Source organism: Dermacentor silvarum, chromosome 4 (genome assembly GCF_013339745.2).
Source record: "Dermacentor silvarum isolate Dsil-2018 chromosome 4, BIME_Dsil_1.4, whole genome shotgun sequence".
Classification (NCBI taxonomy): Eukaryota; Metazoa; Arthropoda; class Arachnida; order Ixodida; family Ixodidae; genus Dermacentor; species Dermacentor silvarum.
The window spans coordinates 160,572,986-160,597,829 of NC_051157.2; the positions used below are offsets into that span (position 1 = coordinate 160,572,986).

The window sequence follows — 24,844 nt, forward strand, 5'->3', positions numbered from 1 at the left end:
GCTACAGGACGTCCCACAATACGACAGACTTAAAATTCCTGCTGCGTTTTTCAACTGGGTCCTCACAAAATTTTTAAATCCTGCTAATGTATAAGTCAATATTTAGACCACCGGTCAAGAGACAGTTGCTGTGTTAAAGGTTCCCTTCCTTCTAGGCTCGATGGCTTGCTTTAAAGATTCTGCCTGGGGATTAATCAACCCTAATCAACTTCTGCTGCAACTGATGTCATGAGCGAAATAATGCAGTGGCACCTACGTGATTTCAGCGATTTGATTTTCTCTATAGATTTGCCGTGTGGCTGCGAAGCTCGCTGGGCAGCTGCAAACCTTGTGAGCTACAGTGTAAGCAATGTCGTCTACAGTGTAAGCTTCGTCGCTCTTGGCATTAGCGTTGGCAATGGCTTCGACGTTAGTTTTCACCAACAACCTTATTCCCGGTGCATCCTCTATTGTGGGTGTGTCATATTTTTGAGTTATCATCATCACTACGATGCACACCTCTTTGTGCCCCGACGCTGTTTTTATGAACACGACAAAGGAGAATTCTACGCAAACAGATCACCGTTGTAGCAAGAAGAATTCATATGCAATACACATGTTGTAATCCTCGTCCACTTCAGAACTGCTCGTTCTTGCGACCGAAGTACATGCACCGCCGCGGCAGCATTCAGAGTCTATATTGAGCGTAATGCATTGCCCTAATTTTCCAGCTTTCTAGTTGCGTGGTAGCTCAGTGGTTAGTGCGCTCGACTCTCAAATGCACATGACTTCACCGGAATGAGTTTAAATCCCAGTGGAGGCAGTTGTAGAGAACTTTTCTTTTTCTTCACGCTGCGGTAATGGCGATTCTGGGTATGACGAAGTGGCATGACACGACAAAAATCATCATCGCGTGTCAAGATGACCACAGATCTCGTCAGCGTAGCAGAATGGACGGGAAATGTAAGCCAATTTCGATCGCCTAACTGGCGTCACAGTAAAAAAAAATATAAAAAATAAACGATAGAAATGGAGAGAGAGAGAGCGTCAGGACCAGCTAATGCACGTGACCCCTTCGCTGTCCTTAAAACACGTCACGAACCAGTCAAATTGGTGCAGCACCTCGCCCGCTGTCCCAGCCGCTGCGACAGCACATCGATAATGCTGGTTGCCGTGACATTCCTATCAAAAGGACACAGCGTGACGCTTTAGGTCGAAAGCACGCGCGGTTGCACAGAACCGATAAGGTGCCTATTCAAGCGCAGCTATCGCGAATTGACTTGAGCCCGCGAATAATCATCGAGCTTGGTCGCATCGATCGGGATGCCGGATGAGGCGGAACATTGGATTCGTTAATTTGCGGACCACTGGAGCGCGCTGCTATCGCGCAGTGCAAGCTGGCAGGCGGCGGCGAAATTTAACGCTTGCGCCCGCTTTCGCTTCGGCTCAGAAAAGAAAGCGCAAAATGTAGGTTGGCGGAGAAAATTCTACATTACAGCTTATTTCGTGGTGGCTTAAAGATTGGGATTGGCCCAGTGGCTTAAAGAGTGCACAAATTTTGCGTCAGATGGATGCTTCGTGAGCCCGCAGATGCTCCAACTACACCATACCGAATTCTGCTGCCGTTTTCGACTGCGTTTCCCTTCCGCTCGCACAGATATTGTTATGCTAATTGGCGGCTATGGTTATCCGATTTACGCATTTTGTCGCTTGACCAACTCCCCTTCCTTATAATACAAACCTGCATATCTGGAACACTTCTCAGGCAGTTTAATCTATACTGTCTTTGAGTGCCTCAACTTGAGGCCTATCGGGTTCCGTTCCAGCAGCGGATCCACTTGGCTTAGTTTAATCTTGAGGTATTTTGTTATCTGTCTAGCTTCAACATTAAAAAGTAGTGCTGGAAGAATGCCAAAAATAATATTGCTGTGCCAGTTCATCATCTCTTTACTTGGTTCAATGAAATGCAAATAAAAAAGAAGAAAGAAACAATTCATGTGGGAGAGCATGAGAACGAAAATCGATTAATCGATTGAGCGTGCAGGTCGGTTCGGATCAGTGACAAAAATCAACAACGTGGTAAAACAAAAATGAAAAAACGGCAATAACGCAAACGCTTCAGTGCTCTCTAATGCTGATCTTTCTTCTCGTGTACACGGAATGCAAGTATCAACGAGAGGAAATGAAAAACGATGCCTTTGCTGAGAAGCATATACCGTAGAACACACATTTTTGTCGAATGGTCAGTAAAAGTATACGGTACTACTACCATAAATTAAGAAACTGCTCTTCTTTTTATGAGATATAGAATACAGATATTCTCGCACGCAGTCCTTTAATTACGGTTTTTCATCCGCCATAATATTATTTGTATTATTGTAGTGTTATCATGACGGACGACACAATATGATCGTACTTGCGAAGAACAAAATACAGGCATAATCTTTTCAGCAAATGCCGAAGTGTCTAAATAATTTTAGCGAGAGAATACTGATGCACCTTCAACCTGTAAAAAAAAATACTTTCTTGCCGATGAACAACTTAAATGCTTAAATAAAGCTATGTGCGTCGCCGTCCTTTTTTTCTGTCTCTCCTTTTGGTATGCTGCCAATTTCAGTCCTTGAACAATATTAGACTCGTATAGATTCAAGTGTTTCGGACTGCATGCAGATGTAAAGAGCTCAGATGCGTTAAATCTAAATCACGCAGCCGTAGATACCTGCAGCACCGTCTCGTGATAACCACCGGTGTTATCGACGTGAGTGCGCCCAAGGCCCATTGCCTCTGACTGCCTGCCACTGCACTTGCATGTACCCTCATCGATAACTCAGGTGGTTATCAAAAGATAGCACTGCAGGTATTGGCCGCGACCCACTCGCACGCTCCTGTTAAGGTATGTCAGCTATTTACATAGAACCGAGTCTCAAACATTATTGAGTTTTTGTGCGAGTAGCGGAAGTGTCACATCGTGGCACAACAATATTCATAGTACTGTACTGTCTACAGTACTAACAATGCAGCCTTGAAAAGTTACGAAACAAATTTGTAACAGAAATCTAAGTGATTACGAGGTAAGAAGAGTAGGCAAAACAGATCGCGAACAGTATCTACCCGGAAGTTGCAGGTTCAACTGTAGTAACATTTCATATAAATATTTTCCCCCAGTCCTTCAAGTACAGTGCGTAAGAGCATGTTGCGTCAGGTACTTATGCGCCACTGGCATTATGGGAATACCGCCTGCATTGAAGATACCAAAAGATTTGGAAGCAGGAAGCAAAAGAGGCGCCTTCTTCATTCTAATCGGCCTAAGAGCTAGACCATTCAAGGGATTGCTTTCGCAATGACCATTATAGACATATTTTTGCCCGCCTTCTAGTCTCAGGCATTGACTCTGACCGAGAAAGTGCGCAGTAATAAAAGCCACGACATCCTCGTTTTATCACTTACCTTCCATGAAACCTTGAGAGACTGTGAACCCGTTGTGTGCACGGTGAGTGATAACGGTGCACCAGATGGAGCTGCAATTGTACCACAAACAAAGTATAAGGACGCTTTCTGGCAAGACTTGCTTTGAAGAGCATCACCGTTAGACTACCAAGTGGACACATATCCCTATCGGCCCACTACTCGTCGCTAACCTCCGCATTCCGCCAAATATTGTGAAAAAATGTTTTGAAAGAGGACATTGCCTGCCAAAATTTGAATATGGAAATGCCAGTGCTCAGCAGCCATCGCGGAACTGCATGTCTCGGTATATATATATATATATATATATATATATATATATATATGTACGCTACTTGCAAGCAAACCTCTGAGAAGAGAGTGCAGCTAAAATAATTTGCACGCCATTTATGGTGCTTGCAGGCAGCAGTAAAATTCACGTAATTGTTAGATCGTGTCAACCATGATTACGTTTTTTATGATGGCCATTCATCAAGAAGTCTCAACTCAGTAGCAAACATAGGACTGGCGCCAGAGGCGATAAAATTCATCCAAGAAATCTCGCTTTCACATGCCACGTATACGTTGCGTGCATATTGCGCAAAGTGTTTTCGGCAAAAGACTAGATGGAACGGCCATGTGGTTCTTGCCATATTTTAGAAGGGCATTTGGAAACTGAAGTTTTTATCAGGAGTTTTTCATTGCAGACAAATAATAATGATATAAATTTAATTTACGCTATGTATGTCCCTGCCACCTTGAATAACGTGTTTCCAAAATATCGAGACATACCGACATTCACTTCTCTTTCCAAAAAATCAGAACAGTAATAGCATCACACATTCTACTTCACAATAATAGTATGGCACGTAATATAGCAGCTGTTGCAGATGTGCCAGGCTACAGTTGCTTTGCTAACACAACGTCGCTGAATCAGTTCTCACAAGGAAGGGCCAAAATCTCATTTTTTAAATTCAATTTGCTTGCACATTGATGAATTTAGGTGGTCATTTATGTATCTCTTAGCCTTCAGCAAGTATAATGATAATTCTGCGCGCTGTTGTATTGTGCGTCCAAGCCTAGGAAGAAATCACCACATGTATGTGACAGTACAACAGCTTCTTTAACATGCGCGCTTATGGGTGATTTTGTTTCAGTTCATGGTTACCGCCATTTGGCACTGTTAAAAAAACAATTTCTATGTTTCGTACGCTGTGATGTCTTATTACCATAGCCTTCAACTGTAGATTGAACCCAAAAGAAACATTTTCACACATGTACATATCAACCGTAGTACTGTGAATTTGGCTGTTACGGATGAAAAAGGCCGAGTTACCACCTCAAGAATCGCCACTGAAACTCTTCCGCAAAAAAATATGCCTTCGCACTTGCCTTCTTCGAGGGTGGTGGCCACCACCTGTTCGCTGTGTTCTCCTGGTCCAAGGGCATTTTCGGCGGAAACCCGAAGAGCATACTCGGTGACTGGTTGGAGCCCACGGACAGTGCTTTGCGTGTCGGAACCGAGGATGACTAAGACGGATACGGGTCCATTCCAGGGGTCTTGAATTGAGAATTGACCACAACAGGAAACATTATGTCAAAAAGCAAAGCTTCCCCGGCCCTGTTTACATCGATAGAGACAAAGGTATTTACTAAAATACCAAGAGTTCTGCCGAAGTGTATGAATAACCGCATAACTGCAACTCTGCGTATTCAAAGTATAGATTAGGGGCCAGAAAAGCCCTAAAAGAAGGAGGGTGGTTAATGAACGAAAAATATCGAGGATAACATAATTGGTGTGTACAGTGCTCAAAAACCAAAACGCGATCAGCAACTAACAGCAACAAACGCCTTTTACGCGTCATTACACAGAAGCGGCACCATTCGCTTTGTAGCCGTTTACTACGTATGGAGTGCTCGCAAGTGTACATTTTGGAGCACAAATTGGACCTCTGTTACAAATGCAACAGAACGCGAAAACAAAACATGGTAGTAAAGTAGTTTCAAAATTGTTGGCGCATTAATTTTTCAGCATTGTATGTACAGGTATGACAATGGTAATAGCTTCTCCAAAAAGACAATGTGCCAGGAAAAGTGCTTCTTTGGGCCTATATACATAAACCTTCCACTGTATCCCAAGCATCTCTTGCAAACCTGTCCCAAAGAATTCTCCTTGCAAGGAGAGCCACGGAAATAAACACATGAACCAGTGTTCCCAGCAATGGGTACCGCAAAATTCACGCTTGGTGCAGAAAAGGCTATTAGGTGCCATTTTCGATAGTTATCTTAAAAAGTTGTGCGTTCAGAAATGCATTGCCTTTTTTCCGTTCGGAAAGAACTTAGAATACCAGACTCTATGCTCCAGCTTATTTCTTTTTTAACTATCCATCACGGCGTCTGCTAGCAACGCAGACTAAGTTTCGGAATAAGGGCTTCATCAAATTAGCCATAACTGTTTGGCCAAATGATGTGTTTATGCTTTTCACTTTCGGTCACTGATTCTAATGCATGGCTAATCTATATCACGTTCCTTTAACAGCATTGCGCTATCAGTTGGTACTTCGAGGTACTGAGAGTGCTGAAAGCATTCGCAGTTTAAATCGCCTAGTACAAGCTCGTCTACTTGGTATTATGCACTGCGACGCGAAGTTCAAACAGGGCAGCGTATCTACAGATGTTGAATTTAAATATGAGGTATACTGTCTCATTTACACTTCATCCGTATCGCAAAATTTTGCAATGACTCTTTTATGGATCTTATTGAGCAAAATGAGCATTTCACGAGCAGCTTCTTTCACAAATCTTCACTAGTGACCTGGTAATGAACTTGAGGCTGCGTAGAAGGTGAACATCGCGTTTTAATCGTAAACGTTTAGCAGAGGTTTCGTACATTTTCACAGCGGCTATTATGGTGCAATCCTCGCTGGATTGTTTAATGTACAAATATGCACTTACCTCTCGTGCTGTTCGACAGGGTGTCGTAACGAACATGCACGTAGATTTGAAAATATGCAAATGCCACATAGCTGGACAGAACCAAGGTAACGTTGCTTGCCGTCGCTTGGAGATACTGAAAATATTTAGTCTTAACTAATAAATCAACTTCTCACATATTATAATTAGATGAAAGATGTCAATGAGAAAATTGTATAGCAACATGAAAAACTCCCGATACAACTTTCTGTTTCTGAATGCGTGCTACCTAAAAGTGTTTTTCAGAGCGTGAAAGAACCCCGCGAAGGAACCTAAAGTTGCCGCGCGACTGGCCGCTCGATGCACTTTGCGTGTAGTCGCGGGCTTCTTTCCTTCTCCGAAAAGCACCTTCGAATAAAATGTATTCAGCAACAGAATGTTGTATCGGGAGCTTTTCATAGTGCTCTGCAATTTTCTCATTTACAGTGTACAAGTGATTATAATATTTGAGAAGCTGATTAAGACTAATTATGTAATTATGCAGAATGCAAAAAATATTCTCAGTATCTCCAAGCGACGGCAACCAACATTACGTTGGTTCTGTCCAGATACGTTACATATGCATATTTTTAAATGTTTGTACATGATAGTTGGGATGCCGCGTATAATAGGAAAGTGACAGCTTTCTAACCTAAGTCAGGTTACTTGCAAGTTTTACTTTCTTATAAAAAATAGTGGCGTCTCAACTACGTATGCTTCCTTGCAAGAAAGTATGGGAGGCATAAAACTGCTTAAAAAAGATCGTGGTTTGGTAGTTTGTCCCCTACCTTTCAGGAGCTTGTAGTGAAGGAGGTATCGGGTGATGGGGCTGTTGCCATTATACGGAGTTTGCCACTGCACTGTTGCAGAGCGACTTGTGTAGTTGGTCACTTGCAGTCCCACTGGGGCATCTGGTGGCTCTAAAAAAAGCAGATAAAAAAAGGGAGCGTGATCGTCTACGTCAAGCGACAGTTTCCTGGCGTAACCTGATGAAGCCAAAGTTAAAGGGGAGCACGGCACAAAACCGAAATTCCGAGGGCTGAACACGCCAGATCACAGCGGCGGCATTTATACCGGCGTCGGCGGGAGTTGCGTCATGTGGCGTCACTCGGCGTTTAGGCATCGAGGAAGGCGCGGCGCCAGCTGATGCCAGTAGAAATGCTGAACGCAAGTCCTCTTCTTGGCGTGGCAGGTTACTCCAGTGCTTGTGCCAATCAATCTGCGCTCTTCCCAGTTACTGGAAATTTTACACTTCTTCTTAGCCTTTCTCCTTTGCGAAGCTGGAAATGCGGTCTGTCCACATTGCAGGAAGTAGGCTAAAAACGTTGTGGCTTTAATGCGGTTAGCCTGGGCTGAGCACACCGAGATTGTTCTGGTAAATAGATGTGTTAACTAACATCGCGAATGAGTAGGTGTAGGCAAGGAGCTGTTAGAAGAGTTTTGGCCATAATATACAGCCTTACCTACTCATCTTGTCACTTGCAATGTAGTTTAGAAGAACTTGTTGTTGGGCGAGTTGGTACATATTAGCGGACATTGTTTAACTGCGCGAAAAAGACGGCCCACAGAGACCACAGAGTCCTTGTCCCATGCTTTCTCTGTGGTCCGTGTTTTTCGCGCACTTAAACAATGTCCGCCACTTACAATGTGCTGGTACTTAAACAATTTATTAATGAACAGCTGCTCGACTAGAAGTATACAGAAAGAAAATTGGCTGTTATTTCATTTTATTACACAAGAGACGCACTCGTGACCTTCTCAGACGGTTGTTCTTGTTCAAATGACACACGCTGACCTGACCTACAATAAGCCGTATTCTTTACAGATTTCAACGCCGTATTCTCCCACGCCGCAATAAATTTAACCTCCTTAGATTCCCTGTCGATTACATTGCAGATTATCTTTAATCTTTTCGCCGAGCAAGCTTCACATTCCGGCAACAAATTGGGCACTTGTAGGCCTTGTAACTATTGATGAGCACCACTTCGATAGATTATACCTATTTGATGGCGTAGTGCGTTTCCTCAAGCGGTACCACCTGCTCCAATAGACAAAAGTAATGCCGTGCTATGCCTCTCTGAATACCGAGCGACAGGCTACATTTGAATCTCATTGTCATGCGTACGGCGACATCTGTGCATGCGAAACATCATATAGTGATGATTTCTTTTACTCTACACAACGATACCAAAATGATGCGCGTGGCAATTACGGTGGCAATGATATATGTGATAATGTTATAAAATGCTTTGCTTGCATTTTGATGTCTATGTAAAGCGAAGCTTTAGTGAAGTAGTAAATAAATGCTCTACTACTAATGACGTAAGCACAGTGTTTACGTTCTTGACACGCGAAGTATAATTTCATAGAATGCACATATTTATACACCATAATGAATAAAATTTTATTGTGATGCAATTTTTGTGTTTATACACTGCATCGCTCTCAAGCTATCGAAAATGCAAATTCAAATCTAGGTCTTTTTGTAGGGATCCGAGGTTTCAACACGAAAAAGGGTAACGTTTAAATGGTCGTGTACGTGCAGTCTTTGAAGACAAGAATACGTAAGTCAGTATATCTGTTCCAGAGAAATGGTGTACGGGTGCGCATAGCCATTATGTTTTTCTTGTTATTTTATAGAAATCATTCGGAACTTATGTGGAGTCCATGCATGTTTCATAAATTGAACAATAGGTACCCGACCGATGGCAATGTACACGTCCGCTTTCTTGTGGGAAGGTGAAGTTATAAGGTTAAAGCCGTGTATGGGGGGGGGGGGGGGGGAGCATGAAGCGGAATCTCCGGCGAGCGTCTGGCGTTCACATCCGATGGCAAGAAAACCCACGTGACCAAGTGGCGGCATGTTCCCGGCGCATGCCCTGCTGCAGCTTCCGCTGCGAATCCCGCGCTGCGACACCCACGTTCAAAACCGACTTGGCCCACTCCCAAAATTGACTTGGCCTATCCACACAATTGATTTTGCCCAATACGAACATTGAGTTGACCCACGTTCAAAACAACCTGGCCCACTCCGAAAATTGACTTGACCCCCTCATAAAATTTGGGTGGGCCACCCCTAAAATTGACTTTGCCCTATTCAAAAATTGAGTTGGCCCACGCTCAAAACCGACCTGGCTCATTCCCAAAACTGACTTGGCCCACCCCCAAAATCTGGGTCGGCCACTATCAGCAGTGACTTTGCCCAATACGGAAATTGAGCTGACCCATGTTAAAAATCGACCTGGCACACTCTCCAAACTGCTTGATACAGTGACAAAATTTGGGTGGCCCACTCCTAAAGTGGACTTTGCCCTATTCGAGCACATGACCACGTCAAAATTATCGGGCGGAAGAACCAGAATGATTTCGCATTCAATGCACGTAAGGAGACTTAAGTGCCTCTGTAACGTTTTTCAATATGCGAATCTGAAAACATTCATCATCTAATTCTCGATGAAAACGCCGTCATGTCATTGCCGCCTCACCATCGTCACCAAACAGTCATCGTAACGCCACCATCACAGTGCACCCGTTATGATCCCAATGTTATGGCGTCGTGGCCACGCGGTCGTCGTATACCCTCGTCTTTATTTCAGAACCATCATCCCATTGTCGCCATACTGTCGTCGTCATGCGACCGTCGGCAGCGCCAGGGTGTGCTTAGAAAGCCGGCCGACAATAGGTTATCCGAGAGCACAGTAGCAGTTAAAACGAGAAAGCTATAAATCATTCTTTGCACTAAGATGTCATATAGGAAGCCGGAGCCTTCAGCCGGCTTCCTATATTCGGCAATTCGGCAGCTCGATATCTGGATCAAAAACGCCTAGCCCTCACCGCAGCTAACGCTCAAACGTTCGCGTTCGTACTCGGTACCATGCTGTGAGTACATTCATTTCAATTTAAATGTATAGCAAACGCCCAGGAAATTGCAGGAAAGACACGAAAGTATCCCGATCATGTCATCTGTACATGTTTCGGGAAGCTTATCAAAATGAAGAGGTCTGCCCCCTTCCCTAGGATTGCGCAGCATGGAGAAGTGGTCACACAAAAGGTTGTCATGCCATCTTTACACGTCCTTTCAGACAATCAAAAGAACATCGTCAGGAGTTACTGGTCCACGTGACTCTAAAGAACGGTGAAGACGGGTAAGGTCAGATCATACATTTGAGGGATGTTCGAGGATGCATATCCACACAGAAGCTACGTGTATCATTAAAACACGCGGTGATATGTTTCAACGGTGCTCGTCGAGTATATCGTATTACTCGGTTTTAGTAGACAGCCTTACACTGGTCAAGGTGGCAGGTGATTCATGTTTGCTTCCGTGCGTACAAAAACAACATAAACAACAATGCTTTTCACACTTAGCCATACATTTTCGTTAATTTTCGTCTCATCCTGAGCTCGTAAGAAATCTTGCGCTATTTATTTAAACTGAGACACATATGATATCATCGAAGCTGACCGCATGTTGAATATACGGGGTGTCCCAGCTATCACGCAACCCGATTTAAAAAAAAAAAAAGAGGAACGGCGTTACGAGAAACCAACCTAGTGCGTATTGTTTCCAGTATAGTGCAGTAGCCGCCAGTAATTTTTTCGTTACTGAGAATAAATTGATTAATTGTAATTTATTATCTAGCTCGAGTAGTACTGTCCTAATTATCAAAGTGTCAATGAGAAAGTTGTGCAGCAACATGAAAAACTCCCGATACAGCTTTGTGTTGCTCAATACGTGCTACATAAATGTGTTTTTCTGAGTGTGAAAGAAGCCCGCGAATGCACGAAGAATTGCCGCACGACTGGCCGATCGAGGCAGTTTGCGTGTATTCGCGGGCTTCTTTCACACTCAGAAAAACACATTTATGTAGCACGTATTGAGCAACACAAAGCTGTATCGGGAGTTTTTCATGTTGCTCTACAACTTTCTCATTGACACTTTGATAATTAGGACAGTACTTCTCGAGTTAGATAATTAATTACAATTATTTATTTATTCTCAGTAACGAAAACAAATGCTCGCGGCTACTCCACTGTACTGGAAACAATACGCACTAGGTTTGCTTGGCATAACGGTGTTCCTATTTTTTTAAATCGTGCTGCGTGATAGCTGGGACACCCTGTAGAATAACTGCAGCATTAGATAACCACCCCTTGCTCATTTCGAAAGCGATAATTAATCTCTGCGTGAGCACCTTGTTCGATTTGTTTGTATATTTCTGCAGTTATGCATCTAGTCTCCGGGGTTGCGTGTTTTGTCTCTTTCAAATAAAAGATAAAATTTTGGAAGCGCACTCGGCTCATGCCCGTCATCCCTATTGCAAAGTAACAAAGTAAGAAAGCTGAAAGTAGTAACAAAGCTGAAAGGTGCGCAGGTTGGTTTACGTTCGTAGTGAAAAGAAACGCGACCTGAACACGGACGCGCATTCGATCGTGCTTAGTGTTTTCTTTTTTTTTTTTGTCAATACTTGTTCAAGTCATGCTACCTTTCAATACAAACCACGCAGTATATTTCCAATGAAGCGATGTCAGCCAACTCTGAACAACCGCTCATCATTATGTAGAAATACGTGAGCTAAATGAATATGTTGGGAACCTCGCACATAAATGCAAACGTGCTATACGACTTTGCGATACGGAAGTGGTGCATCATGTTGAAGGATCGCCCTTAGGAAATAGAAGGATCGCCCTTTATATCTATACGCGCACCTCACAGTCTGGGAACATGTTTTTTGATATTTTTTCCCACTTGACTGCATCCCCGAAAAGTAGGAGATGGTACACGAAAGAAACGACGTCTTTCTAACGATTCCACCTCCACCGCTTTGGGGTTCCAAAATCACAGCGGGCGTCGTACTATCCTTTTGCAGTTGTACCATTACGTTAGCGGGGTCGCTAGGACAAAAGAGGAACCCGAATAAATCTATATCCGGTGCCCGAAGACAGATGTGTGCGTGCGTGTGTACAGCTGTCTTTTGTGCAAGAGCGTCGCCGCAATCTCAGCAAATGTTGTGGCGGGAGTCTTTCATTTTCTCTAAGTGGATACCTGGAGGTAAAGAACGAGGAGGTCGGGCGACGGCATCGATCGGCCGTTTCTCCTGTCTACCAAGTTTGTATTAAAAGAGCTGCGCTCACGTTGTCGTATACGTATTTCTGTCAGTGTACGTTTCAGTCAATCCCTTTTCTACCGCCCGTATTTCCTAGCTGTCACCGTCTATTCCAAATGTTTCCCTGTTCTCGCGACCTTTAGGTCACCTCATTTGGTATTCACGTCTCCGTTCATTGTTTTCTGCGAGGAGTTGTAGATATGTTTGCCTATATTGCATGAGATTGATTTAACTGGCGCATTTGGAACGGCATTCGTACAGGGGAATAAAACGATTCGTATCAATCGTAGATTGCGTTACTTTCTAGAGCGATCTCTTCATTAGCCGACGTCCATGTAATATTTATCGCTGTTTTTAGAGCTTCAAGTTGTTGCGAATATTTGAGTTCAGGATTTCTTAATGAAGCCACTCTAACAAACGGAGCGTGCGTCAATATTTGTATTGGATGACGCAGGGCTGTTTCGACTTAAAATATTACGCTGCTATCGGCAGTGACAGGCAAAATGTGATACATATAGCTGGTTACAGTGTTTACTCAAAGGTTGTCTTTGAGTGTTTCAAAAAAGTGCCACATAGCAGATAACAACTGTAACGGCAAAGTCGCACTTTGCATAACTGCGGTTCGTAATTAAATCGATAGCCGCAGCCTCAGCCCCAAGTTGCGTACTGTGACCATTCCTGCGTCCGTGTCGCTACCAATACGATGATTGCTTTAGGGTCTTGCTACATATATATATATATATATATATATATATATATATATATATACAGGGTGTCCCAGCTATCACGCAGCACTATTTAACAAAAGAGGCACGGCGCTACGCGAAGCAAGCCTAGTGCTTATTGTTTCCAGTACAGTGGAGTAGCCGCCAGTAATTTTTTTGTTAATGAGCTTTAATTACCTAGTTGTAATTATTTATCTAAGTCAAGAAGCACTGTCCTAATTATCACAGTGTCAATGAGAAAATTGTAGAGCAACATGAAAAACTCCTAATACAGCTTTCTGTTGCTCAGTACGTGCTACATAAAAGTGTTTTTCCGAGGGTGAAAGAAGCCCGCGAATAAACGCAAAGTGCCTCGAGTGACCAGTCGCGCGGCAATTCTGCTTGTATTCGCGGGCTCCTTTCCCGCTCGAAAAAACATTTTTATGTACCACGTACTGAGCAACAGAAAGCTGTATCGGGAGTTTCTCATGCTGCTCTACAATTTTCTCATTAACACTTTGACAATTAGGGCAGTACTTCTCGAGTTAGATAATTAATTAGAATTAGCTAATAAAATCTCAGTAACGAAAAAATTACTGGCGGCTACTCCACTGCACTGGAAGAATACGCACTAGGTTTGGTTCGGGTAACGCCGTTCCTCTTTTTTTTAAATCGTGCTGCGTGATAGCTGGGACGCCCCTCTCTCTCTCTCTCTCTCTCTCTCTCTATATATATATATATATATATATATATATATATATATATATATTAGGATGTGTGTGTGTGTCACCAGGCGGAGATACAATGAAACTGTTAGGTTCACGAACGTCTAATAAAGTTCAAAAGTATTCACGCGACAGCGTTAAGAGCCCCGTATCGCTGAAAATCCGGCGTCGGTATCAGCATAGGTGTCGGCGTCCGTGGCGGAGAAAGTCATCCCGAACCACCCCACCGCGCAGGCCCTCCGCATGGTGCGAAGTGTTAGTGAACAAAGCTTGAATTTCTCACAGTGAAATTCGTCAGAAAAATGGTAAAGTACGACTTAACCACAACCTACAGACAGGGTGGCGTCAGATTGTATGTTCTAGTACGAGAAAACATAATTCTGTTACGAGGAAACTCAAACACAAACCCCATTTCCAGCATTACTACCATACCAACAGCGGCGCGCTCGGGTATGTTACTTGCGAAAATCATATCCAGATGGCGCTCGCATCCTCGGCAGGTCAAATTGGGACTTAGCCTGCCTAATGCGTTTTGGACGTGCGCGCGTCGGGGCAATAGCAAACAATCATTAAAATAATAAAAAAGGTCCTAGGGCCTTCACATTTTAATATCAGACGACTTATACTGCCCCTGAAAAATCGTCTTCCCATCAATACATTTCTACTGAAAAGTGAAGCGAACTTTAGGGGATCAGTGTAAGCTTGATCTTTGTAAGCTGGCTTTCCCTTGTTCGGTATTGCAGTGAAGCCTACTCATAAATAAAAATGCGATCAGAACGGGGCCCGATAACGCTATCGCGTTCCACTATTAAAGGTGAAGCTTAAGCGTCCTCCAATTTTGATGACTCTATAGAGTACTGCTTACTTTAAGATGCACAGAATAATATGAAAAAATCGATAATTTTTTAGGCAGTGAGTGGATCTTGCAAAGTTACGTTCGAACTCTTTTTGCAAACGTGTGCTTCGAAATATCCCGCGGAAGTTATGTCTCCCACTAATACGGCTTCATTAGCGACTGGCGCCAGTATCTGCGCGTCAAAAGCTTCCTCCCCGTTTCTATGCGCCAGACAGGAAATCTCTTGTTTCGGAGAGCGGAGTAATATGCAAATAAATGGCCAAGTTGATTTTCTACGCCATGGCGTTCCTGCCTTTGGCATAACACCTTCGGGGCCTTTAAAGGCGTGACTGTTTATGAAAGGGGTCAAGTCCACAACGATATTATTCGACGGTCTTCTTCTGCGTGATACAATTGTATTTTTAGCGATCACCGTTCTGGGAACGACATATAGCCTAATTGTACCACTTGACCGACTGACGCAGCACAAATAACATTGCTATAGTATAGCACTCTTCAATTCTATGAGCCTAGAAAATAGTGGCCCATATTTTTGCTGGAATTATGTTTATTGCGATAGCAATTATATGGGCGCTGCAGGCGAATTTCTGCAGTGGCCGTGAGGTTCCGTATTAAGTCCAAGGGTGATAAAATCGCCGCCGCGCCCCGTATGCTGTAGGTGCGAGTGAAAGCGCGCGAGGGTGAGCCAGCGACAGCGGCTGAATCTCGCGCACACAAGCGAGCGAAGCGACAAGGAAGCGCGCCGTCTTCCTGTCGCGCGCAACGCTCCGAAGAGAGGGAGGGACGTTTTTATCCTAGCGGACCGGGCGGTCGCGCGCAGCCGCGCATACTCACTTCATCGTTTTGACAGCGATTTTCCGCGGTGCTCGAGAGAGATGCCTTCATGTTTGCTTGTGCGCGCGTTAGACCATGTTTGTTCATTTAGTTAGTATGCCTATGTTTACAAGGTTTATGCGGCCGATAATACTACTATTCTTGCTTCGTATAGCTGTCCACAAATTTGCTGTCCCAATCGATGCTTCGCCTCCCGAGAGAAACTGCGCCGTTTTTCTTTTTGCTTCAAAATTGTTCTGCCTTCATCATTAGCTCACGTGGCACCGCCTAGTTGCAGTTACCGAGATCTACCTCTGCATTTGACACTGAACAAAGCAAAATAGAATTGGTGCAACACAATAAAAAAGAAAAAAACTGTTTACTTCAGCGATCCTACGGCATCTGGACTCAATCCCGGCAATAGAAGCAAGTCTCCACAATAGACACCCGCATATATATATCCACACATCTGTTAAGCGCTCAAACCTTAGAACAAATTACCACTGGGGCATCCATATGCAGTGTTTACCGAACGTCTGTAAACAGCATGAAACTACAAAGCGATGCTCTTTCTTTGCAGTGACGGGCAAGTTCATGCCCAAACCCTTAAAAACAGTCAATGCACCCGAAATATCTCGCATCAAACGACGTGCGATTACACCCGCAAGCCCTGTGTACCTGTCTAAATTTGCCAAATCTGTCTACCTCGCCTGCTCAAGTGCAAGCCATTACCCTCCCCCTCCCCCCTGACAAATATTCGTGAATACACCACCGAGCTAGGTTCACACACAACGCAACAGACATAAGCCATCCGGGTAGGTGCATAGGTGATGCATAGCTGCCATGCTGTCACAACCATTGCATACGGTAACTAAACCATCATAGAGGGTTCATCATGTGGTCTACGAATATTTACAACCAAATGCATAAGGGTACGCAAAACTGTCATAAGGGGCCGAAGTTGGCCTTACGAGTGCATTCACGCATGACTTCAGAAATTTCGCTTCCTTAAGGCATGCCTCTGCGAAGTGGACGCTTGCGAATTGTCTCTCTCGCCAAGCATTACCAAGGTAGTAATGTGGTTCTTGTTTTGCTCCCGTACCTTACTATTTAAAGCAAAAGATGGTAATAAATGACTAATAGAGGCATGATACGTTGGTAAAAAGCATGGTATAGTCCACTTAGGCCTAACAAAAATTGGGCAGTTCTTAACTGTAGCAATATATGTACTGACCTTGAACGATCACTTGGATATGGCTTGTATCTTCCCCGTGGTCGTTTTTGGCTTTGCAGGAATACACTCCCGACTCGTCGCGTGTTGGTTCTTGCATGTCCAACACAGAATAAGTCTTTCCGCCGGATCCTTCTCCAGTTTTTATGTGGTACCTTGAAGCAAACAACCACTTGAAAGCTGCACGCCTACTACGGTGCTACTTAAACTCTAGTCGAGTCGAACATTTTTTAGAAGATCGCAATAGGTAAACAATAAAAAAATTGGCGTTCGAATCCAGATAGCATAAGTGGCGATAGCGCGATCACTGTCGTGACTATCTATGCACGACAAGCAAGCATTGAACTAGCAATCGGCGTGCTCATGGCTGCGTCAAACTGTTTTTGGCATAAAAAAAGAAAACGAAAAAAAAAGAAATGAAAAGTATGGCTCCATCGCTTGGAACAGCAGTTACGAAGCCGTAACGTCATCGGCCCCGATATCAGAACATCGGCCACTGCGGCATCTTCTGTAGGGATTTCTGCGTCCTGGCGGTGTACGCTGATCAGGTAAATAATGTTGCCGGTGCTGTTGCCCTTGAAAAGAGCCGTGCTGACATAATTTGAAGCGCCAGTCCCATATTTAGATATTTATTACAGTGTTATAGAACACTCTGGAAAGACAAATAAAAAAAAAACAATTTCTGCGTGTACCGTTTGTGTCGTGCGAAGATACAGCAGCGAGAAAATCAAAGCCTAACAAACGTAGAAAAAGAATTTTGACAGTGCATACCTTTCCGTGTCGATAGGCTTCTGATTTTTTTCCCAAATGTAGACAGTCGGGGGATCACCGACAGCTTGACAGTGGACTTGCAGGTTTTCACCTTTCTTCACCAGGAGTCTGCGGTGCTTTTCTTTGAACTTGGGTGGAACTGGCCGGAACAGTAATTTGCGAGACAATTACTTAACCTGAAAACTTTATGACTCGCTACACTACTCACGATACACCATAAGCGAAAATTTTATTGTCTTTTTATAGTTCTAGGCAAAACGACATTCTTCTTCCCGTCTAGTGGAAATAAGTGTAGCAGTTTTTTTGTAGTATTGATCGTGTTAAACATTCTCAGTGATGGCACATAGGTATTACTGCGCAGAACTCGTGCTTCAGCTTATGTGCAGGCTGTAGACAAGGTTGGGATTAACAATTTAAAAACTTATTTAGCAGGTATTCCAAGTAGGAATTACTTCACTACGATAGCTCTGTTGTTCAACAAACTGTATGAAGAGAACGACTACGTGAAAGTTAGCCACTAGGTAAGTGAATTTATTCTTGAAGATTCACGCACATCGTGTTCTCTTAGCACACACATTTGGGCGTAGGCTTATTTTAAGTCACATGAAAATAACGCGAGGCGCGGTTTCGAGTCGTTTACGTAGAATCAGCTTGCAAACTAACAGTGAAACACGCATTTGCTTAAAAATGCTCCTTCCGGATTAAAAACTACGATAGCGCATACGTCATCATGGCCCTTTGGATGAAAGGGAAGACGAAACTGCATCATTTTTCCGAAATAGCACGCAACAAGTACCTCGCAATGCCTGCAGATGCATCAATACAACTGCCAGATTTTGCTGTTCAATTAACTTTGTCGACCAACAGCAGCTACCGCGCAGCGATATAATGGAATATATCCCCTCACGAAAAATTTCAGAGCCAATAGTAATCGGTGTAGAGTGGCATAGTGTCGACTGAATAATATGAAGTTAAAATTGTATAGTAATATATATATATATATATATATATATATATATATATATATATATATATAGCCGTTAAGATACTTTTATTGCGATAGCAATGATATGGACACTTCAAGCGGATTATTGCCGTCACCGTCATCGTCGCCGTGATGTTCCGTATAAAGTCTAAGGGTGATATAATCGTCGACGAGCGTTGTCTGTGCGAGTGAATGTCCGTGAAAGCGCGCGGGGGACGTGCGCTTTCACGGAGAACGAAGCTACGGCACGCGAAAGGCCGTGGGGGTATGGGAGGGAGGGAGGGGTGGGGACGCTGTGCTGCGGCACCAAATTCGTATCTTGCCACCGGGCGCAAGGGGAACTGGCGACTCAATCTCCCAGCCAAAGGAGAAAAGCGGGAACGCAGCGCGGGAGGGATTGGGGGGCGGCTTCTACTCTGCTACGGTGGCTGGAATTGCGTACTTGTACTTTGAGCCGGTGCTGGCTGTCGCGCGCACCTATCTTGAAAGCGATCTCCACACGGCTGTGAACTTTGCATGCGCTGTGCTTTCGCAGCTCAATTTTCCTTGAAGCGATAGACCGCATGAACCAGCGCTCGCTGCGGCGGCCGCGCTTGCTCACGCGAGCGTTTTGACAGAGGTTGCCTTTCGGGCGAATCTGCGAATTTTTTTCTCATATTTCATTGTTAGGCCAATAGCACAAAGAAAGCATGAACGAACTATTGTCCACAGCAGGTTAGGAAGGGGTTTCTGAGTAGTACTTCAAACTTAACCGTTGCCGCAATTTGCAATCATTGTTCTGCATTCAACATGTGGTGGTCGCTTTGTGGTAACTTTTACGCCAGTCTTAGCTTCACTGCTTTGATTACTTTGCAGCGCTTGCTTATTCTACAAAGATACATTTGCGTGTCAACGCGCTCGCGGTCTACATGCATGCCAACTACTGCTTGTAAGTGCGTCCTATGCGCTGTAGCACCTCTCATTGCAGAATGTCGTGAGCCGGACACTGAACTCCAACAGGGGCAGCGGCATAGAATATGAGCCTTCATGCCCCCCCCCCCCCCAAAAAAAAAAAAACGGCTGTGAGGAATGAAAGTTCACGCTCAACAGTAAACAATAATTCAGGGTTTTACGCATTTGTGTATTACTTTTTCTCATTCCTTCCAAGCAGCGTCAAGGCATGATAATTCTCGGCAACGTACATTTGACAAACACCGACGTAGTGACGCAAAACTGGGACAAGAAACATTAGTGACTTTATAGGCCTCAAAATGGCAAGAAACGCTGATGCGACGTTGTTCGCCGCTTGTTTACTCGCGAAACCAGCAAAGTGAGCTGTGAGCTTAAGATACATACTGAGTCGGTTCATAAATGGAGCAAGGAGCAACGGTGTTGTGTTTTGCAGCCAAATTTCCTAGCTTAAACATTCGAAGTTGGAACTGTATTAACCTAAAGAAATTGTAATGTTTTTGCACATGATTTAATTCTGAATAAAGCATTCGAGGAATTAAAATTCCAAAGTGTCAATAGATTTCACAAGGAGCCACATTTTATTTTTTGCAAAGAGAGCAAGCTCCAGGAGCTTCCAATATTTTTTAATAGCGCCACACCTTCTAAAAATCGTGAAAACATTTTGAAAGTAACCTGAACCTGCACGCAACAATTACCATCTGCCAAGCTGCGGCTCAGCACTCTTGCCCTCACTAGTATAGTTCTATAATGAGCACTCACTGGCGTCCTAGACTCGAACGCCACTACATTTCTTCTTCTCGCTCCGCCATTGATAAACAGATTCCCAGTTGATCAAGTATAATGTTTGAGTACACTGTTCCTGCCACCTGGGGCTTTTCAAAGAAAAGATTTTAGCACATCGGTGAAGAAAAGTAGGCCGGTCTCCATAAAGAGATTGGGGGTAGTGATTTCCTGCGTGGTTTACAGTGTTTGTCCCATATTTAACTTCCCGTGCCTTATCCCCGATTGCAGCCTGGATCAGTGATTAAAGCACGGCACATGTGTTGAAACAGCCAAGTTTCCTCGTTCACTCACAAAGTCTTGAGCATGCCATTGCATTGCTTTAAATTTTTTTGTCACAATGTTTTCCTGTTCTTGGCTTCCAAGTAAGGGGTGATACCTGATACTACTATGTTATTTATGCAGAGTGTCTACTGCATCTTGGTTCACTCACCGGGAACCACGTCATATCCGAAGCCGCAGTAAATAGAACATCACATCGAAAGTCGAGACTATGTATAAAGAAAGCTCTGCATGTGCGGAAACATTGAAGCTTTCTGACCTTTCTGAACCAGCACTTTGACTTAGATTTAGCCCTTTTCGTTTAGTTATATACCTTTCTTTCTTGCCAAAAATGACAAGAACATTGGCATTTTAGCGCTAGATCGCGTGGTGACCATGCCAAGGAGCACCAACTTCTCCACAAAGAAGTGCAATCTGGTCCCACAGTTGTGTGCAGATTCATCAAAACAACTGCGCGATCAAAGAAACAGAGGCCGTTATGCGTACCTTTCACTTTGAGGTGGGCAAGTCTGCTGATGCCTGCTCCGATGCCGTTGTCTGCCTCACACAAATAGAAGCCTCCATCCGCTTCTTCAACTTCCCGTATAAGCAAGCTGCCGTTATTGAACTGGTGGTTCCGAAAGTTGTAGTGGATATACGAGAAGTTTCGCGGGTAGCTTCCTGCCAAAAAAAGCAAACGTTTCCATAATACCGCGGTCAAATACGTCAGTCAGGCAAAACAATTTCTTTGGTGGCGGTAAACACAGTATAAGACTTACGAATTTGGCGTTAGCAGTGGGTACGTTATTCATCAGAACGCGCTGAACTTCTCTTAGCTTTGCTGAGAATGCATAAGCTCTGCTTGTGTAATAAACAATGACGCAATATTTTTTTAGGATGTCGTGTGGTGTCAGGCATAATGCGCAAGGAACGTGCTTCAATTGATTCAAATACAGGAGGTGTGGTTTTTATCTCTTCGGAAATTAGACTTATATTTATTCAAGCAGATTGTAGACCAAGCCCCGGTTCGAGTTCTCGGAAAGCAACGCATTGATGCAAGGAGTGTGTATGATTACACAAATATTCGCCAATATTTTATTGTTGTACAATTAGTTTATGTGGTTTTTGTGAATCTTAAAATAATAAACGTATATTCGCGGAGGACCTTCTAACAAACAAGGGCAGAGTCATGCGCTGAGACGATAAAAAACAAAATTTTATTTATAGGAATTGACTTGTCAAGGCCAGTTATATCTGCAATAGCTTGTTAATTGTTTAACACCGCAGTAATGTGCACATAGAACCAGTACGAGGGCGGCAGACACACAAGTTTGAGCTTACTTTCACCTTTCTTCCACGTCACGACGGGTGGCGGATGACCGTCCGCTGAACAATGCAGGATGACTGTCGACGTTAAAACGGCCGACGCGTTTTGTGGCTCTATTTTCCAGCGAGGACTCACTGGAGAAGAACAGAAATTGAGTAAAGAGAGCAGTTAAACATTAGCGATACATTACTTGGTACACATATTCAACATTACATATGATTCATATATTTATTTTTGTTGTGCATTTATTTTTGCCCGACAATATTGCACCGTACTTCAGAAACGTCTGTTTCGAAGCTTATCTCAGAATCTTTCATCGTTGTATCGGAAGCATTTTGCGTAGGCCTAGCTGTATTCAGTTTCACGTAGATGAAGAAAAACGGGCCTTTAAGATACGCACTTTGATTAGGCGTGTGGAATTAAGCGTAATTGGTAAAGAGGCTGCCGTTCACATTGCTTATTTATAATATTAGTATATAGATTCAACGTCCCATTTAATGTCGAAAATATGTATTTAAGCTGAACACACTCATCTATTACTTATTAGAACTACCGTCTACGATTTTCATTAAGAATACCCTAACCCAATGCTTCGCATGACAGCGTAAATGGCAATATACCAGCAACGTAAGTTTTTATACTAAGGCAATTTCACAGGTCTACGATTATGAGCCATTTGCGATAGCTAGTATAATGTGGCTCTAACATAAAACTAAGCCCGCCGCATATTTGGAAAGCAATATGAACCTCGAAACATATCTAGCTGAAGAGCTTACGCAGTGCAGCAGTTACAGCCCCAGGAACATGTGTCATACTGCACGTGTGCGATGCCCTCAATAGCGCCTTTGCACCGCTCATCCCAGTCCGCGGTTTCGAGACAACCCGATTTCACTCTATCGGCGAGTGCAAGACTGACTCGTGCTTCTCGCTATAAATATTTCCTTTCACTACCCACTTTTTTTGCTTTCATTGCTCACTACAGACCCCGCACCCAAAGTAAACCTGACCAGTTGGCAAGAATTAAAGCAACTGTGTACCTATACCGGTCCTCTCCTCGATGCTTAAAGTGCAGGCGTAAAACAGGGAGACCATCCTTTGTGTTGCCACTGAGACAGAACATTTTTTACGCCATGCAGCTGGCAATAGAAAGCGGAAAATCACAGTGTCGCACGCCGCTCGCCCTCTAGTTAAAACTTTGCCGGGGGCTCAACACACGAATTATACAGAAAAGCGAACAGGCCTTCCCAACGTACAGCTCATTAGAGCATTGTGAAGGTTTAAACTTATATATATATATACCGCGTACTACATTTAACGTTCGTCATACAGTCACGTCATGCTTGTAGCTTTCCTGTAGAATTGTGCGTACAGCCCCTGGTTTGCAATTCATTATTCGACAACAGAATGAAGAGAGCGTCGTGCCTTTATCAGGCTGGAACATTCCAGCCTGGCTCGAGTGCATCGATTGCTATATTAACAGCCGCGCGCTAATGTATCCTCACTCTGTTTAGCACCTACTCTCCATCAACAACTTTATTAAGAGCTCCACACCAACGCAACGCCATAAATTGCAGCGTTTGACCTGTCCCTAATATCTCAGGACAAGCTGTTCACCGATGGCACCATAATCTTTGGTGGAAGCATGGCAAACATTTTCTTGCGCGTCTGCATTTTCTTCCGCCGTTATTGCTTGCTGCCTGACCAGACCTCGATTCTCGGTTGGATCTCTTTAACCAAACAGCACAACACACCGCAGCAGCTGACTGGCCAGATATTGATGATATTTTTACTTGGAATTTGCCGATCTCCTGACGCAGCAGTCCTGTGGTATACAGTTTTTTATTGCGGAGTAATTAGACGTGGCTGCTAAACGGGATTTTAGATGTTCTTTTATTTATTAACGCGAATAAAGCTACCATGAAAATGTGATAATACTAACATGTCTCGCTACGCCAGCACTTCTTGATATAAAAATTGGAGCGTGAGTAAGCTGGCGTTCGACAGCAAGGAAACAAAATCGCCGGAGTTAGCAATTTAATTAGTGTGCACTTTGTGCGAAAGCAAACAAATAAAAACTTCGAATACATAAAAGAATTGAGCAACTCTTCGTGGGAATTCAGCGATGTTTATTTGTGCTCAGGCGCACTAATTTTATATACCTCAGCCTTTCTGCGCATGAGTTTTCGTAAGTGCTTCACAATTCCCTGTGCCGAATACTCACTGCGTACAGAGGTAACTTTATGCGCTTCGTCATATCTGAAGGACCATATTTCTAAACTGCATGCTTTATACAACACATGCCGATGTAAGCTGGCCACCCTCTTCTGTTTGGAATGCGTTACCAAAGTAACCAACACCTCAGGACCCCTCGATACCGACCACGACATGCTGCCACTGGCAATCTTTTGCGAAGGTGCCTCGCAAAACTTCTCCGTGAAAAGACGAACTTATAACCCTGCGTTTATCAATTATCTTTATCATCATCAGCCAATTTATATTCGCTGCAAGACGAAGGCCTCTCCCAGCGATCAGCAATTGCCCCTGCTTTGCGTCAGTCGGCTCCATCTGCCTGAGAACTTGGGAATTTCACCACACCACCGAATTATGCGACTACGCTTTCCTTTCCTTCTCTTGTCATCTATCCTGTAACTTTCATAGACCTCCAGGTCACTACTCTGTGCATTGCATGGGCATCACGACGCCATAGACAACTCAACATCTTGTAAATTTGAATTCGCAGGCGCAGTGGAGTGCTAAAACCGGCTATCAATTACCAGTTATAAATTCTCATTTATGCTTTTTCATTTACTAAATAGGAAAACTATGTCTTCTCCTTTTATCAACGATCAGCCTCTTAGATTATCTGGTCAGGTTACGTTTCTTGGAGTCATTGTTCACGCTCATCTTAGGTTTCATAAAAACATTTCATCAGTCTGTCTTAGAATATCATTTCCGCAT

At 43.7% G+C, this 24,844-nt stretch overlaps 1 protein-coding gene across 1 annotated transcript in view; it reads right to left on the reverse strand.

Annotated features, from left to right (window-relative positions):
* The window catches only part of LOC119450756 (Down syndrome cell adhesion molecule), a 183,688-nt gene that overhangs the window by 20,777 nt on the left and 138,067 nt on the right, over positions 1 to 24,844 (reverse strand). Inside the window, exons 12-18 of the mRNA XM_037714263.2 lie at positions 21,901 to 22,020; positions 21,067 to 21,240; positions 17,583 to 17,721; positions 16,815 to 16,966; positions 7,164 to 7,295; positions 4,816 to 4,983; positions 3,427 to 3,497 (exon numbers count right to left, since the gene is read on the reverse strand). Coding sequence (XP_037570191.1) covers positions 3,427 to 3,497; positions 4,816 to 4,983; positions 7,164 to 7,295; positions 16,815 to 16,966; positions 17,583 to 17,721; positions 21,067 to 21,240; positions 21,901 to 22,020 — 956 coding nt within the window. The remainder of the gene's footprint in view (positions 1 to 3,426; positions 3,498 to 4,815; positions 4,984 to 7,163; positions 7,296 to 16,814; positions 16,967 to 17,582; positions 17,722 to 21,066; positions 21,241 to 21,900; positions 22,021 to 24,844) is intronic.